Raw genomic sequence first — 18,172 nt, 5'->3', positions numbered from 1 at the left:
GGGCCAGAGCGCATATCACCATTACAATTTGATCAATATTTGCTACATTATTTACAGGCACAGTTTAGTTTTGTATGGGTCTACATGGGTCTTAACCCCATATCTTCTTTATTTTGTTATGCGTTTTCATGTATTTGGTTACATCTTTCATATGGAGAAAAAAAAATCTAAAATGAATAGAAATGGATAGTGTGAAGTGATGCCATTGGTTAATCATGTTGTCCATAATATGTATTTTAGTTGTGGACAACATTTCTAAGTTGTCGCAGAGCCTATAGGCCTATACAGACACATTTGTTTAGGATGAGCAAGACTTTTCTTTGGCTCTTATAACAAAATCTCTGACCTATTTAGGTTATAAAAATAAATAAATAATAACATAAAACAAGTCTACTTTGAAACAAAAATGTATGCTCAAATTCTCCACTGGAACTGTGGTATTCTCTGAGTATGACCCATGTCAATGTTTTGAAACTCACATCATGGATGTTGTGTAAGTCTAGCTGCGGTTAGAGAACTAGGTGGTATGGACTGTGTGAAATATTTTCTCCTCAAGACACATCCTATCGCACTTGATAAGGGGATTTAGTGAGTGCTGTTATTCTCCAAACATTTGGGAGTTTATGTGCTATTTTATATCATGTAAATATTATCGCTTCTTGGAATCGTGCTTCTTCCAATGTGACTTACAAGACAGGCTTAAAAGTGATATAGGCCTAACAGTTCTGTTAGACCAACATAATGATATACAAAGGCCTCATAACTATTTGGCATATAGTTCAGGAACATATTTTGACATTACATAAACATTGGTGAGTGATAATGAGCAACAAAAAATATCCTAACCAGGACTTCTTTTGATCTTCACTTGTTAGTTGTTATCAACTTAAAAACAACCTCAGATGTTTTAAGGTTATTCTCTTCTCACACACGTGACTATTTTACCACTAGGTGGCAGTAAGTGATTTTATTGCAAAACATAGAAAATAAACCCAACGTAACTTCCGTTTCATCTTGTCAAAGATGGCCACGTCCATGGATGTAACGTCGTGACAAAACAGCCGAAGCTGTGACTTTAAATAAGAGTTAATTCTCAACATAGTGTTGATGTCCCGCGTATGACTAGTTTCCGTGTATGAACATCTTTCAAGGGTAACATATCGGACTCATTTCAGCAACTAATTCATAGCTTGCACTGCTGCTTAGGCAACGTTAATTAGCCTGTTACTCAATGTGATTTCTAGCGGTTGACTTCCATATGCTAATAACACAGTTATACAATGTCAGTAGTTGTTAAGTCATTTAACACCTGCTATGTATATTTCATATGATATGTGGCAAGCTGATATTTTTACAGTTTTAATGTCCATTTTGCTGTTTAATTTTACGTTAAAGATTTTGCTAACCTAACGTCATTTGGTGTTTTTACTCGACCTGGGGAACTCTGCTGTAAACCTTGCTAAGCTGTCAACTCGTATGTGTCAAACTGTTTCGTCTGTCTTGGTGTGCATGAGGTAATTATGATATTTTCCCCCTTTTAGATCATGAGTTTACACAGATTGTCCTTGAGGTTGCGACAGGCGGTATGTAACTTATTTATTAACAAGAGAGATGATGCGGTCATGAGAATTTACATATTTTTCGTACATGATGCTGCTGACTTTGATTAGTAAAACATCAGTGGATCTAGAAATCAATATGCCTCTGCATTAATGGAGCCTCACTCATTAATGCACTAAATGCATGTACGGTTTATCATCACCAGGTGGCCCAAGCCAGGCACTTCCACAGTAGTGGGAGTGGACAGCAACTGGAAGCTGTCACTGTGGAGGCGGAGCCTAGGGAGACCAGAGAGCTGTCTTTCTTCAGGACCAGAGAAAGTGACCCAGTACGTCACGGCCACACACACATCACACATACTGTATCACACAATAACACAATAACTGCTCACACAATAGCTCATTGAATAGCTGCTGTTACTGTGCTGGAGGCCCAGTTAATGTACACTGACCCATCAATATTTGAATAATAGTATTTTAATTATTATTATTATGTTCAGTATTTAACTTGTATGTGTGACAGCTGAATTTTGCTGACTTTATGTAGAGCAGTGTACTTGTGTGTGTGTGTGACGTCCTCCCCGTCCTCTCTCCAGACCTGCCATGCGGAGGTACATATGAGTCAGTACTACACCCTGCCACCGGGCCACGTGCGCACCCTCTTCCCACATGGACTGCCCTACCGCTTCCAACTGCAGGTATCCAGCAGTGGGATGTGGGGTGGAGGTTGGGAGGGATGACTTGTGCTGTTAAATACAGGACTTAGAAATGATACATATGTGGACATTATTTTATTGATGTCATTTTGGCCTTAAGGAATTCAAATCTTTCTAATATTTCTAAGCTCTTAACAAGTGATTGCCACCTCGCAAATAGCTTTTGGTGTGCATTGCTCTTTGTTCATACAGTGTAATACAGAACTGTAAAAGGGGGGCTACACCAGGCGCGTAACTGAAGCGTTCCGTTCGCTTTGCGTCTGCTGAAACAGTTAGCTTCCACTAGGATCAATCTACACCAGACGTGATAGCGGAGCGTACGTTCGAAAAAAATAGACCAGTCTTTTAAAATAGTTTTTACTTGTCACAAACGGAACGCTTCAGTTAGATGCCCGTTGTAGCCCCCCTGTAAAACACTCCTGAGGAGTTTGTTGTGCCAAATGCAGGACTGTGAAACACTCCTGAGGAGTTTGTAGTGCCAAATGCAGGACTGTAAAATACTGGATATGACCTCTGCTTGTCCATTGCTATTAACTTGTTCTGTGTAAATTGATGTTCATACGTTGACACAATAGAGAAGGAGTTTACTTAGTATAAATGTTGACTTATGTCTCCCTGTGTGCATTGCATGGTATGTGTTTTTGTTGTCATGCAGATGAAGACGTTTAATGAGGGGTGTGTGATGGTAAGACAGCCTGCCCTGGAGCTCATATCTCACCTGAAGAAGGCAGACTACAGCAAGCCTGCTGTACGCTACGTGCTCTGTATCTTTTCACCAACAACTTACATGGCCTTGAATGCAAATATTATGCGTTGCGTGTGTTGTGTGTCTGTTGTGTTGTTGTTGTTGTTGTTGTCGCCGTCCTTGACTAGTGCTGCAGATGGGGTGAATGGCTGTGGAAAGACCATGTCACTCTGCCACACACTCCACTACTGTTACACACAGGGTTGGCTGGTGTTACACATACCTGATGGTCAGTTCCTCGACACACACAAACACAAACTTGACCACAACTAAGTCCTTACAGGAAAGTCTGGCCTCTCGGTAGCCATCTCAGTAATGCTCTCCAGCAGCTATTTCAGGCAAGATCAGGCTCTTCTCTAAATAGATTGGGAGAGATCCTAAACTCCACTATATGATTGGCGGTTACAGGGCAGGCCTTCCTGTCACATTCACCATGCATGTTTAGCATTTCAGACTATCCTATTAGATATACTATACTATACTATACTATACTATTTTTCTCCTCCCATATTACTGAACTCAAGATCACTCGTTATCGGTCACTGAGAGTTGTGGGTGGGTTGGTGACAATCTGACATGTGACAATCTTCATTAACTTTTCAATGTTCCAATTCTTTCTTTTCCTTTTATCTTTCAGTATAATCTTGTGTTGCATTGATTTCCTCACATTAAGTTGGATAATGTTTTTATGTTTCTGTGAAGCTCACCTGTGGGTGAAGAACTGCAAAGAGCTCCTGCCATCTTCATTCCGCCCCTCACGCTTTGACCAGCCAATAGAAGCCTCCCACTGGCTGCGGAACTTTAAAACCACCAATGAGCCCCTCCTGGCAAAGGTAGATGATTAGATGACTTAATGACTGAACAACATTATATTTCTTTTATTGCTTTTTTAGGGCAGCCATTTTGACTTGCAGTTGCAGTAAAAGCAATAAAACTAGACATGCAGTTCCACCTACAGATCAATAACGGATGGTAGTCACTTCTATTGTATGCACCCACCTCTCACTATCTCACCTCTCACCATTAGCTGCTACACATTTGTATCAGTATATAGTGTGTTAATTCCCTTAGAAGTGTGTTTAATAAAGCCTGATCACATAGTAAGTTGTGTGTGTGTGTGTGTGTGTGTGTGTGTGTGATAGCTGAAGACTACACAGCGGTACGTGTGGACTAAAAGAGAGAGCACTGAGGAGGGGCGCACACTGGCAGAGTTGGTGGACCAGGTAAGGGCCTCACATCCTCTCTGTGATCAACAGCATGGGCTCTTACCTCATTTCAGCTGCTTTCATCATTTCCTGTGCCATTCATGACATTGCCGTTAGTTAGGATAACTTTTTTGCAAGATGGATGTATGGATGGGTTTTGGACGATTGCATTACTTGTGTGCCTCTGGGCCGGTGATAGCTGTGGTCGGAGATATTATGTTTTCAGGTTGTTGGTATATATGTCCATATGTTTGTCCTTTCCAATCTCGAAAATTAGATATCTCAAGAAAGGCTCAAGGCACATGCTTTAAATTTGGTAAAAAATGTCAAAGATTGAACTCATTGTATTTTGGATGTCAAAGTTCGAGGCCACTGTGACCAAGGAAGTCCTATACTTGTGAACGCTATATCTAAAGAAGGCCTTGAGACACATCCGTCAAATTTAGAATGTTTACTAGGACTCTAAGATGAACTGATTCAATGGAGGTCAAAGTTCAGGGTCACTGTGACCACATGTGTATCCCATTCTGGCGGGCTTCAGATTTGGTATGAATGTTCCCTTGGACTAAATCATCAACTGGTTAGATTTTGGAGGTCAAAGCTCAAGGTCACTGTGACTATGAAAGTCCCATTCTTCAAATTCGGAATGAACGTTCATTTGGATCATCTGGTTAGAATCCTTTCAACTCCTTGATTTAAGTATTACATATCTTGCCACACAGATGTATGTCAACCCGAAAATCTCAGTTGTGCGGAGGCATACCTTTCTGGGTTTTTTTCTTTTGGTTCTTGAAAAACGTTTATTCTGCCTGGTTTACTTCTTCTGCCCCTTTCCCTATTCTTCCTTTATCCATCCATCTCTCTCTTTATCCATCCATTTCTCTCTTTCTCTCCTTTCCCTTCGGCTTGTATTTCTCCCTGACCCCTCGCTGCCTCTCTGTTCTCATTTAGCCTTTGCTCATGGGCATGTGTCTAATGCTCCGTTATCCCTTCCTCATGCCATGCGCCCCCAGGGAGTGAGTCGTGTACGGAGCAGCAGCGATGTGGTGGGGGCGCTGCTGAAGGAGCTCCGCCTGCAGGCAGGGCAGCCCGTGGAGGGCCAGCAGGGGGCACTGAGGCTGGCCGTGGCGGTGGACGGCATCAATGCGCTCTGGGGCCGCACCTCACTGAAGAAGGAGGACAAAAGTGTGGTGAGTGTGTGTGTGTGTGTGTGTCGGTGGACTCTGTGCAAGTATGGGATCAGCTCAGTCATGTAGTTGTCACCACCTCAAACCTCCAGTTGGTTCAGGGTCATTAGTTCATGTTATTATGTGTCCCAAGTGGCCATTTTGTGTGGCAGCAAGCATTAAGAACACATAACAAACATAAGACATACAGTAATAGAACACACAACAGTTGACATAAACCAAAACCTATAAAAAAAGTATAAATCACCTTTCCCCCTTTTCCAATCTATATCTCCATCCCTCTCTCTCTCTCTCTCTCTCTCTCTCACTCCTTTTCTCTTTTTCTCCGTCCTGCCCAGGTGGCGCCAGAAGAGCTGACCCTGATCCACAACTTGAGGAAGATGGTGAAGAATGACTGGGTGAGAACAACTCAGACATGTCATTTGGTCTCACTGTCACCTCTGCAGGGGTGCTTTCTGCCAAAATCACAGATTCACTGATATTTCTCTATGTACTTTTCTCTTCCTACCTTTGCCCCCCCTCCTTCCTTTCTTTCTTTCTTTCTTTCTTTCTTTCTTTCTTTCTTTCTTATTGCCCCCTCCAGACTGGTGGGGCCATCATCTCCTCTCTGTCCCAGACAGGTTCCCTATTCAAACCCAAAGGTGCCTTCCTGCCCCAGGAGTTGCTTGGACAGGTCAGAGCTCCTCTCGTCTCACTGCCCGCTTGTCAGACCTGCTGACTGAAATGGATCTCTGTACAAAACTGATAACTGTCCACTAATGACTGCTAAAACTATCTTCTGATTGTATATGTTTTAAGTGCACTAAATAAACAGTAAGAAACATTTTCCTTCAAGACCGTGCGAATAATACATTTTTTTGATTGAGTAAGATTTTGAACACACTCTAGCTGATGCCTGTGCTTTTTAGGTATTATAGTTTATGATCTAGTATAAATACAATCATTGTTCTCATAACAGGAGTGGAGTAACTAAGTATTGTTATTTGGAACACTTGGTAAAGATGTTTGACATTGACATTGATATTGATGTGTGTGTGTGTGTGTGTGTGTGTGTGTGTGTGTGTGTGTGTGCGCGCATGTGTGCGTTTGTGTGCTGTTCTCCCCAGGATGGTTTTGATAGCATGGATCCCTTTGTACCGGTCCCAGTCTCCAATTACAACGAGAAGGAATTTGAGAGTTGTTATCTGTATTACATAGACCGGAATTGGCTACAGCATCCACATAGTAAGTGTGTGTGAGTGCGTGCGTGCCTGTTTGTGTGTGTGTGTGTGTGTGTGTGCGCATGACTGAATTCTTACTTTTTGTTCAGTGTTTCAATAAATTGATGTCAGGTCTTCATGTGCCTTTCCTTCCCGTGTAGGCCGAACAGAAGAAGGAAGGAAAGAACTCATCTTCCTCAGCCACAAAAATCCCACCATCTTTGAGAGAATATGTGCTTCACTGTGACATCCAGGCAGCCATGAACAAACAAGTTCAAACAAACAAATACGTGTTGCGTTGCTGTTGCGTCTCTGAAAAGGATCAGAAAGTGCTCGTCAGTGCAGGGCCAGGTCCAAACCACGTCCGCGCCAGACCAGAGCCAGCAGTGCTTTGAGTTCTCATAATCATGTGTAGGCCACTTATTCTGTAAATTGTACATGGTGTTGCATGTTAATTTTTTTTGTATTAAAATACTTATGAGAACATCCGGGTGCTCCTGTATCTTATGCAGACTGTAAGCTAACAGACAGAATCCATATATAGTACTCTTATAATGAAACAAACCAAACAGTTGATATCAGCTGTTGTATATTATGCTGATAAATACAAATACATCGAAAGCTTAATGCTGGCGCCTGCTGTTAGCATCACAAAATTGTTCAATAAACATCTATCAGATACCACGAACATAATCATTGACATTAACGTCATACTGCTATCTGTTGTCGGCAGAGAAGTGGAAAGTGACTACAAGCAAAGTGGATGCTCACCTGCATATTTAAGGTCCGGCCCCAGGTTCTTTTTTTATGAACTTTTTGAGAAATTTCAAATATATTGCAACAGCAGACAAGTATGGTATCTAGTGGAACACAGAAGTAAGATATTGTAATAACTGATGGTTAATAAAGGGAAAATAACAATACATCATTCATCTTTGCAAAGATCAGCTTCACGGTTCTGTTACTCTTTTTGGTGTCAGCAAATGTCAAGAGTTTTGATACATTCTTCACAAGAATTTGTGTAGGTAAACTTTACCTATAAGATCAATTAATTCACAATGTAATCAATGTCATGTTTCTCATGCTCATATAGGCTAGGCTACTAATAACATTCTTATATTGAATTTAGATACTGTCATTAATTTTACTTTTAAAATTAATTATTTAATTCTCCACTCGAGCCTAAACATCTGATATTCATGGGTTTCATCAGGTCCCTTTCCACAGGTGTATTAATCAAGCACCACCCAGTCTGCATTGATAATTAAGGTGCTTGATTTTATACACCTGTGGAAAGGGACCTGATGAAACCCATGATCCGACAAAATAGGTGAGTTAATTTTGACATAGGCTTTAGCCTAGGCTACTTCTTTAATCTTGCAATACAAAACTTGTATGCAGTAACAGGTCCTCTGCCAGTCGGTTAATGTAAACATATCTTTATTATTTTATTATTATGATTATGATTGTTATTATTATGTAGATTGTTAAGGCATTTTGAGTCTCCGGCCTCTGAGTGCCCAAAACCGATAACGTGCGTTGTCGGTTGTAGTCTGAATCCTTGTCTTGTCATATGACTACAGTCGACAGGGAACCCGGAAATGTTTAAAAACACTGCATGACTGGCGCGATCATGTAGGTTAGTCTGCGTACATTTTGTTATTTCCGACCATAATATCAGGTGAAGTGAACTGATCTGATCTAATTGGGTGAAAAAAGAAAACCATTATCTATCTCGCGTTTGTTATAGGCTAGCCTACTGAGTGCCCAAGTTAGGGAAGTGACATGCAGGTGTTGGAGCCAACACCTGGAAGTTTGTCTCAAGATTCATCGTTTAACAGCAGCTATGAGACTGACTATCCTATTTGTTCTCTGTATCGGCGCTTCAGCAACCAGCGGAGGTTTGTTTTTGGCTAGGAAAACTTTATAGTTGCATGCTTGGTTTCCTATAATGCTTGCATGTTTGTTTTCCTGCAATGTTGTCATACTCAAAATGCAACTAATGTTGTCATACTTATACTGCAACCGTGAATCTGTCTCAGGAGTGTGCATGCGTTCTGTTTGATAAGTAGGCTATTTTCTGTAACTAACATCTTATACGTCTACTATAACATAAGCCCGAATTACTATTTCAATTAACAGTTCTTTGTTGTCTTATCATTGTGCTTGTCTGCCTTTGTCTCCCTGTGCTGCATCTGTGTCCAGCAGACCAAGATGATTGTGTGGCCCGTAACTTTGGCCACGGATCGGTGGTGTGTGAATGCAATGCCTCACATTGCGACTCGGTGGGGTCCCCGCAACTACCCCGAGTGGGGCAATTCATGAGCTTCCTGAGCAGCAAAGAAGGCAGGAGACTGGCGAGGGGGCAGGGGCAGGTGCTAAAGAACAGCACTGGGGCAGGTGAGCAACTCTGAATTCTCCTCTGCAATCCCAGTATCCTGCAGTCTCACTTCTCCTTGATCCTTTATGTGCCTGTTGGCATTGTACCTTATTTCTAAGTAGGTTGTAATGAAAACATCTGCCAAATGCCAATGGTAGCATGTAAATACAAATTTCCGTAGCATCTTCAGAAAGTAACAGTTCCAACATTGTTGGTTCACATTATGTCAGTCCTATGTACTTGCATGTCTTTGTTGAACTAGTATGTTATACTTGTACTTATACGTGTGGCCAAACCAGCCCACCTACTTTTAGGTTGAAGTAAATGTCCTCCTTCACTCTGTGTGTGTGTGTGTGTGTGTGTGTGTGTGTGTGTGTGTGTGTGTGTGTGTGTGTGTGTGTGTGTGTGTGTGTGTGTGTGTGTGTGTGTGTGTGTGTGTGTGTGTGTGTGTGTGTGTGTGTGTGTGTGTGTGTGTGTCTGCCACTCCTGGTTTCAGCTCTGAGACTCACCATTGTTCCCTATCAGAAGTACCAGAAGATCAAGGGCTTTGGAGGAGCCATGACTGATGCAGCTGCCATCAACATCCTGTCCCTGTCAGGTGGCACCCAGAACCAGCTGCTGAGACAGTACTTCGCTCCTGAAGGTAAAACCATAGGAAACAGAGTCTTATTCTCTCTCTATCTCTCTATCTGTGCAAGATCAGTGTCTGAATCACCTACAATATTTCTATATAAATGCATTCCATTTGACCCTTCCCTGCTCTCTCTCTCTTGCCCTCCCAAGGCATTGGGTACAGTGTGGTGCGAGTTCCCATGGCGAGTTGTGATTTCTCCACGCGTCTCTACACGTACGCTGACACCCCAGGGGACTACGGCCTGAACAACTTCACTCTGTCTGCAGAGGACATAAACATGAAGGTACATTCCAATCATTGTATCAGCAATTTATGCAAAGTTAGGATTTACTTTGGTGTTGGGGAACATGGAGATCTCGACAATGGGCAGGAAATGCACTGCATTATCAGAATTCATTTAGGAAGAAGGTCATGGTTTGTCTGTTCATGGTTTGAAAAGCACACAACTGTCGGTCAGATGCATTGTCGGCTGAGTATCAGTGGTTCTGAGATACGGGCTGATGTCATGTAAGGCAGTGTTTTTCAACCACTGTACCGGGGCACACTAGTGTGCCGTGAGACATCATCAGGTGTGCCGCAGAAAATTACCCAAATGTCACTCACTGGTCCAGAAAAGCAACTGTTGCATCAGAGAATTTATAACCACATGCTCTCATTGATTGTATGATTGCACTATTTGTGGTATGCAGGCATTGTACAACGGGGGCCCCATATCCAGTATTCACAGAATCATCACATATCCAGTTCATAACAACAATTAAATTAGATATAGTCACCTACAAATGAAACAGAGGGCCCTTGTTTTATTCAGCAGGTCTTGCATAGAAGCCATAATAAGGCCATATCTGTGTATTATTTGAAATTTTAGGCTATGGTATGTTTATTTTTTCTTCACGCAGGATGTTAGTGTGCCGTGGGACATTTCAAGTGTCAAAAGTGTGCCGTGGCACAAAAAAGGTTGAAAAACACTGATGTAAGGGGAAGTGAGAGTAATGCGTTTGAGGAGCATGCGTGCTGCGGCAGTCATACAAATACAACAGTGACCTTTTGATCTTCCCAATCTCCACAGTGCATGTATGTGCTGCTCTCAAGTCTGGTGTGGCCAGTTCCCTTGATTATAGTGGAAGTAGCCTCGTTGACACCAGACCCTTCTCAATTGAGATAAGAGTGGGTCTGGAAAGGGTTCATTGACGATTGTGATTGTAATTCCGTGCCCCGGTTTTAGGAACATTGGAAATGGGCATTAATGGCCTCAGAACAAATCTCAAATTTGCCAAAGGTTGGTATGGGCATTCCCAGGCTGTGGAAATGTAATTAGACATCAATTATCAATTGAGTGTTCGGTGTAGTCTGTGGTTCGACTGAGTGAATGATTATTGTTTTGGTTCAGCCTGACCTATCCCTCTCCCCTTTCAGATCCCACTGATCCAGAAGGCCCAGGCAATGTCCCCTAAACCCCTGTCTCTGCTGGCCAGTGCTTGGAGCGCCCCTGCCTGGATGAAGACTAACGGTGCACTCATTGGCAAGGGAACCCTGAAGGGGCAGCCAGGAGGGAAAGAGTATAAGACCTGGGCTCAGTACTATGTCAGGTGAGGAAGAATTATTTACCCGGCTTGGAGTGTGGTGATGTTGGTCATGTGGAGGCTTTCAGAAGGTTATCTGTTCTCATGTGTCATAGTTTCATGTGTCAAACGTGTAACTGGGTACCTGTCTGCATTTGGGTTTGTTTAGGAAGCGTTCCCCCCCCCCCCCCCCCCCACATAGTTGTTGCTATGTGACTGTCTTTATAATGTCTTGATAATGAGTCTCTATCACCTGAGGGTTCATTGGTTTAGTACTCTCATGGTTAATTTTCAGTCTCACTCTCTTCTCTTTCCATGTCGGCTGGTGCAGGTTCCTTGAGGAGTATGGGAAGTTTAATCTGTCCTTCTGGGCAGTGACCACAGGCAACGAGCCCACAGCGGGTGAGATGACCAATTACAGCTTCCAGGCCCTGGGTTTCAGGCCTGAAACACAACGTGATTGGGTGGCCATGGATCTGGGTCCCGCCCTTCATGCTTCACTGTTTTCTGAAACTCAGATTATTATACTGGATGACCAAAGACTTCTGCTGCCTCACTGGGCTAAAGTGGTGAGAGTGGAGTGACTGATTAACTAACTGACTGATTAATAATCGTGCACTAAAAATGGAAAAATAAACAGACAGGAATATGTTGACATATGGATAGATGTAGAGATTGATTAGTGTATAAAGAAACAGACAGACAGACTGTGAGACTGGGGAGAGATGGAGTGTGAAACTTAAATTAAAGGTGCTACTTGTAGTATTTTTAGTTGAAAATGTTTAAATATTACCCTGAAATGGCACTGAATGTCCATGATTTGTTGCTGTGATTTCCACAAAAAATAGTGTGCTAACCACCTAACTTCAGATCATACATTCTCTCACATTGTACCTCAGAAGACGCAGTATCCAATCTAAATCTAAATCAGACCAAGTACATTCACACATACAAGGAATTTAGTGGAGCATTCAGGACAAAGTGTGACAACTTGAACTCTACACATAACCCCTTTAATGCAGAATAGTTAGAGCATCCAGAGGATCCGGAGTATATTAGTCATCAGACTAACCTGTTTTCCTCCAGGTCCTGAGTGACGTTCACGCTGCCCGCTACATCCATGGCATCGGGGTGCACTGGTACATGGATGGGTTGGCACCAGCCGAACTCACCCTGGGCACCACACATCACCTCTTCCCGGAGTACTTCCTGTTTGGGACGGAGGCCTGTGCTGGGTTTAGCCCGCTGGACCGTGGCGTGAAGCTAGGCAGCTGGGAGAGAGCGGAGGAGTACGCCCACGACATCATAGAGGTAACTACTGTATGCCCATGACATCATAGAGGTAACTACTGTACGCCCACAACATCATAGAGGTAACTACTGTATGCCCATGACATCATAGAGGTAACTACTGTACGCCAACAACATCATAGAGGTAACTACTGTACGCCCACATCATAGCGGTAACTATTGTATGCCCATGACATAATGGTGGTAGCTAATATACAGCCATTACATTGTATAAGTAAAAACAATAGGGCCAAAATATCAGAGTTAAATACACTCCTCCTAACATTATACAGATAAACTACACTAAAGACATCAAAGAGGCAGATGGAATAGGGTCATGACATCAGAGAGGCAGATATGCCACTGACATCAGAGGAAGCCGTGCCCATGACATCATAGAGATGCACTGTGCCTGAATTCAGGCGTAGGCCAGGCTGTTTAAGATCTGAAAAAGATAATTATATACAATTATATATAACTGCTTTGAACGTTTCTGATAGCTTCAGGCACAGAAATGTTACTTGCCCTGTTTGCCTAGTGAGGTACATGCTAATTTACAATCATCATAGGGACACTGGATAAGTAGCTATGCTAGGGATAGAAAAAGAAATTAGTCATTGTTCATAGGTGCCTTTGCTGTTTGCCATTTGTGTGCTATTGTGCACTTACTACTGAGATGCTGTAAATAGTTTTTAATAGATGTAGCTGACAACAGCATAGCTGCATGCATTTTTGATGTTGTTTTTGGCACATAGTATGTTCTGTTGTCATTCCTCAGCAACTTGTCTTGTCACATTATTTCATGTAACAGGTTTATGTTTTAGAAGGTAAAAAGCCTCTGAGCCAAATGTCCATGAACAGCTAAGATTAGAACAGTGACATTTAGGCCAAATTTTTAATCCTCATGTTTAATCTTATGTTTTTGTCTCCACCTGCACCTGTGGCTCAGGATTTAAATCACTATGTCACTGGCTGGACGGACTGGAACTTGGCTCTGGATCTGGGTGGAGGACCCAACTGGGTGAAGAACTTCGTGGACAGTCCCGTCATTGTGGATTCGGAGAAAGACGTGTTCTACAAGCAGCCCATGTTCTACAGCATGAGCCACTTCAGGTAGAATAGCAGAGGTTCTCCATACACAAGGTTCCCCATCTAACCCTGCTTTATCCCAACTGATGCAGCTGGAACAGAGCACCATGACTGATAGAGGGCTAGAAACAGGTGCTGCTTGTGCAGAGAGGTGGAAAACCTGCTGCACAGGTTCGAGTTGCATGACCTAAAGGTATTGTTTTGGATTGAAATGCACTGCTCTCAGTTAAAGCCATGTACTGAAAAATAACACACTATAAAGTGCATATATTGCAGACTGTATTAGTTTGCTCCTTCATATCAGTGAGTTTGACGTATTTACCTATTTGGCGTGTTTACCTCTATAACATGCTATTGTGTTTACCTATTTGCTGTGTTTACCTCTATAACATGCTATTGTGTTTACCTCTATAACATGCTATTGTGTTTACCTATTTGGCGTGTTTACCTATTTGCTGTGTTTACCTCTATAATATGCTATTGTGTTTACCTATTTGCTGTGTTTACCTCTATAACATGCTATTGTGTTTACCTCTATAACATGCTATTGTGTTTACCTCTATAACATGCTATTGTGTTTACCTATTTGGCGTGTTTACCTCTATAACATGCTATTGTGTTTACCTATTTGTTGTCATCACTGTAGTTGTCACTCTGGTATCTTGTTTGATTTCAGTGAAACTACACTTGTACCAGATAGTAGAAGGCACTGAGTAACTACTCTTGTGGCTGAAGACACTTGGTTGTGTAGACGCCATTATGCCCAATAAACATGGGCGTATGACGTGTTGACCTTTGTTCTTTTTTTAATTTTATTCCACCCTCACAGCAAGTTCTTGTGGGAGGGGTCTCAACGGCTGGGTGTGTCGTACAGCAAGCCCTCTACACTGGAGAGCTCTGTCTTCATGCGTTTGGATGGTGCAGTAGTCATTGTAGTTCTTAACAGGTGAGAGAGACGATATATTCTGAAGAAATATATGAACCTACTGATCAAAATATATTTCTTTGCTATTTCAATACTAGCCATATTATTGCATTAAAAGTGTGATATGAAATGTTGCAATAAATGTGTGTATGTTTTAGGTTTGAGGAGCACATTCCATTTGAAATCTGGGACCCAGCGGTTGGCTTTATCCCCATCGATGCTCCGGCTCACTCAATACTAACAGTTGTCTGGGCAACACAGTGACCATGACAGTGCTGCTTCAACCACAGAAAGCAAGATCAATCAAAATCAATCAAAAATAATGATTCCTGGGGAAAATGACTAGCACACATTCACTTTTAATTCAGCAACTTTTAAATTACTGTTTTTACCTCCACATCAAATATTATGAGCACGAGTTTTCATCTAATGCTTTAAGACAATGGCAACAAGGGGAAAGCCAAGTGATCTCCGAGTTCCCCTGAGCCGTGGACGGACTGTGTACGGCCTTAACACTTGGATGGAAAGCAGCTTGGAAGCCCGAACAAGTCAAGATCAAAGACGAGAACTGAGAAATAAGCATAATACATTTCAATTAATGCAAGTAACTCTGATGTACTGCTTGAATAAAAGTACCTATAAAACCATATCATACCATCATAACCCTGTTTCTTTTAGTTGTAACTCTGTTCCGTAAGGTTGTGAAAGTGAATGAATTACAAATATGTACACCATTTTCTCATTTTTATTGAATTTCATTTTAGAATTTTACATCATACACATATATATATAATATATACTTTTTTTCAATTCAGGGCGTCATGTTTCCCCCCCACCCCATAATCACTGCTTAGTTAGCCTTGCGTCCAGGTTTTTGAACTAGAATTATTTACATTAAAAAAATAGAGTGATGAAAATGAGAACGAAAGAAGACTAATGCTGCATTCCAGACAACTCAGAAGTCAAGAATTCTGACATCCTACTGGGAAAAAGTACAACGGAACACGACTTGAAGTCGTTGTTCCCACTTCTGAACTCGGGGTAAGTTGATCTACCCCAACGTCAAGGTTGGAATTGAAGTCCGACCTCCGACATCCAAGTTGTCTGCAATGCAGCATATGACTGAGGTGCTGAGTGATATATACACCGGGCGAGGAGAGACGGGGGCGTCTGCGAGGGCATCTATCGACACAGAGGACGCCATGAGGGCAAGAGGCCGAGTCTAACAGTGCAAATGGACAACATGAGACAAGAAACTCAGATATTCACTTAAAGTCAGATATTGCCTGTGTTTCTACAGCATTACCATGTTTGTTTTTTAAAAAAGAAAACTTAAAAAAGGAAAAAAAGAAAAATGAACTGTACACAACTCCAGAGAGGCTAGGGAGTTCTTTCGCCGTAGCAACAGTGTGCAGTTTACTGCCTTGCCGGACTGACTGACTGACCGACCCCTAGTCAGCCAATCTCGCTCCACTCTTGATCACCACGGTTACAAGCATGACAACAAAACTGATCCAGGTCAGTGAATGGACATTGGGGGGAGAGGGGTGGTTTAGAGGAACAATCTCTATTGCCAGTGAGCTGATGATGGAGGGAAGGGGAGGAAGACAGGCAGAGGTAAACGGAGAAGAACGAGTGAGCGAGAGGAAGGGAGGGAGGAAGGCAGAGTGGTGTATGTTGGAGGCGTGAACTCTGGCAAGCACTGAGGTTACCTTTGCATCCCTTTGCAACGCAGCGAGAGAAAGCAAAGAATGAGTGCACGGATGAGGGGAAGGAGGTAAAAACCCATGATTGCTCTGAGAGGATGGAGGTGCTCTATACGAGCATTGTGACCCGTGTTTGGAGTAACACAGCGAGGGAGCGCCAATGGCCACACACAGCAGCAGCCGCAGAGGTTGGTCCAGGGCCAGCTCTGATATGATTTACTTCCAGGTCAGACCAGGGCTGCGTCTGTTTCACTGCCCGCTGCTGCCCACTGCACAGTAGCAGTGTGAAGAGAGAGAGAGAGAGAGAGAGAGAGAGAGAGAGAGAGAGAGAGAGAGAGAGAGAGAGAGAGCGCAAGAGACAGAGGGCTGGTCTGTGAGATTCACAGTAGTATGTACACACTGACGGATGAGAGAGGCTGGTGCAAACATCCAAACAGGCAGACAGTCAAAAAGAGTGTGTGTGTGTGTGTGTGTGTGTGTGTATGGTGCGTGTTGGTGTAATTCAGACAGTAACTGTCTCCTGTGCAAGGGATGTTCCAGGGTGCAGGTGGAGGTTGTGTGTGTGTGTGTGTGTGTGTGTGTGTGTGTGTGTGTGTTCTTCAGAAAGGCAATCTCTCCTGTGTGCATTGGTCAGTGTTGAGGAAAGGTTGAGGGCTGTGTGTGTAAGTAATTCAGAAATACGGGGACAATGGTGTGTCCATGGATGGTGCATGTGTGTGGTGTGTGTGATTCCAGAAAGACACTGACTACTGTGGGAAAGGGTCAGTACTGAAGGATGCTGTCACATGGAGTGTGTGTGTGTGTGTGTGTGTTGGTCCTTCAGAAAGACCATCTCTCCTGTGTGCGTGGGTCGGTGCTGTGGGACGAGGGTTCTGTGGGTGTCTGAGCGCAGCTGTCTTCACCACTCAGGGACTTCCTGCACACTGGACACGTGTCATGCTGCAGAGAGAGGGAGGGGGGGGGGGCAAGAATGATAGGAAAAAGATTAAGGAGGAGGTAAATATAGGGCAAAAAAGTAAGACTCTTCCACAACTTCTCACGCAGTCCAGGCTTAAAAATGTCTGATGGCGGTGAGGCTTTACAGAGTTGGAGAGGACCGGACACACACGGACGGACACACACACACACACACACATGGACACACACACACACAGATCTGAAGCACTCTGGGCTCTTACCAGCTCCAGCCAGGGCACGATGCAGTCACTGTGGAAGAAGTGGTTACAAGGCAACTGCCTGACGGGCTCCCCAGCAGAGTAATCCTCCTTACACACCGGACACTCCATATTAGTGTCTGGCACAGAGAGAGAGAGAGATGTGTGGAGAGAGAAAGACATGGGTAGGTAGAGGGAGAGGTGTAGACAGAGATGGGTGGATGGATGGATGTAAGGAGAGAGAGAGCGAGAAAGAGAGAGAAGGGGGGAGGAAGAGATAAAGTTCAGTACATATATTCATATGATGATTATGTAAGGGATAATGTATAGAACGCCGGTCATTACTGGGAAAATAAGTCCCGACAGGGCGAACCGGACCCCGACGCGCAGCGGAGGGGTCTTGTTCCGCCCTGAAGGGACTTATTTTCACAGTAATGACCGGCGTTCTATACATTATCCCGCTTATTATACGGCTACTTGCCAAAAAGAAATAATAAACTCCCCACGATATGACTTTAGCCTACATAACCTAGCCTATTTGTTACCGTTCATCATGGCATTTGCTGAGAAACAAATAGTTCGCAACAACACACGCTGCTGAATTTGAATCAAACATTCTTTAGAACACAGCTGATCAACCGTCTGCTTTCACGTTTGAATGAAGTTCCAGTCCTTGCATAGTGATATGAAAGACATTAATCAGAAGCACAAAACCCGTTGCCATTGACAGCGGTGATTAAATGCTTTGCCGGTGATTTATGTAGATTTAACATAGGCCCGAACGTTGGGAAGGCCCATTCATGTGAATGGAACTTTCTGCA

General features: G+C 43.1%; 3 protein-coding genes across 5 annotated transcripts in view; 2 read left to right on the top strand and 1 right to left on the bottom strand.

Annotated features, from left to right (window-relative positions):
* Positions 1-1,022: 1,022 nt before the first annotated feature.
* Positions 1,023-6,904, top strand: dap3 (death associated protein 3). Its single transcript, XM_076279527.1, has 13 exons — positions 1,023-1,152; positions 1,542-1,583; positions 1,766-1,888; positions 2,156-2,257; positions 2,931-3,039; positions 3,157-3,249; positions 3,723-3,853; positions 4,163-4,243; positions 5,239-5,415; positions 5,751-5,810; positions 5,996-6,085; positions 6,519-6,636; positions 6,773-6,904. The coding sequence occupies exons 2-13, from the start codon at positions 1,545-1,547 to the stop codon at positions 6,856-6,858; spliced, it is 1,209 nt and encodes a 402-aa protein (XP_076135642.1). The 5' UTR covers positions 1,023-1,152; positions 1,542-1,544; the 3' UTR covers positions 6,859-6,904.
* A 1,307-nt stretch (positions 6,905-8,211) lies between these two features.
* On the top strand, positions 8,212-15,138 carry gba1 (glucosylceramidase beta 1). Of its 3 annotated transcripts, none has more exons than XM_076280886.1 (10): positions 8,212-8,512; positions 8,820-9,011; positions 9,488-9,634; positions 9,775-9,908; positions 11,042-11,214; positions 11,519-11,756; positions 12,274-12,498; positions 13,427-13,590; positions 14,396-14,512; positions 14,650-15,138. In XM_076280886.1, the coding sequence occupies exons 1-10, from the start codon at positions 8,458-8,460 to the stop codon at positions 14,753-14,755; spliced, it is 1,551 nt and encodes a 516-aa protein (XP_076137001.1). In that variant the 5' UTR covers positions 8,212-8,457; the 3' UTR covers positions 14,756-15,138. The 3 variants fall into 3 exon arrangements, with proteins under 3 accessions (XP_076137001.1, XP_076137000.1, XP_076137002.1); XM_076280885.1 differs by having other exon boundaries at positions 8,817-9,011; XM_076280887.1 differs by lacking the exon at positions 8,212-8,512 and having other exon boundaries at positions 8,920-9,011; positions 9,517-9,634.
* Positions 15,139-15,218: 80 nt separating this feature from the next.
* The window catches only part of rnf115a (ring finger protein 115a), a 9,041-nt gene continuing 6,087 nt past the window's right edge, over positions 15,219-18,172 (bottom strand). Inside the window, exons 8-9 of the mRNA XM_076280888.1 lie at positions 17,376-17,491; positions 15,219-17,136 (exon numbers count right to left, since the gene is read on the bottom strand). Of these exons, the coding sequence (XP_076137003.1) occupies positions 17,017-17,136; positions 17,376-17,491 (236 nt within the window). The 3' untranslated portion in view covers positions 15,219-17,016. The remainder of the gene's footprint in view (positions 17,137-17,375; positions 17,492-18,172) is intronic.

This window comes from Alosa pseudoharengus, unplaced genomic scaffold (assembly GCF_046254945.1).
Source record: "Alosa pseudoharengus isolate Yale_2024_CS ecotype anadromous, Long Island Sound unplaced genomic scaffold, YU_APseudo_1.1 YU_APseudo_1.1_scf_12, whole genome shotgun sequence".
In the NCBI taxonomy this organism is placed as follows: Eukaryota; Metazoa; Chordata; class Actinopteri; order Clupeiformes; family Clupeidae; genus Alosa; species Alosa pseudoharengus.
This window is presented reverse-complemented; position numbering and strand designations above follow the sequence as displayed.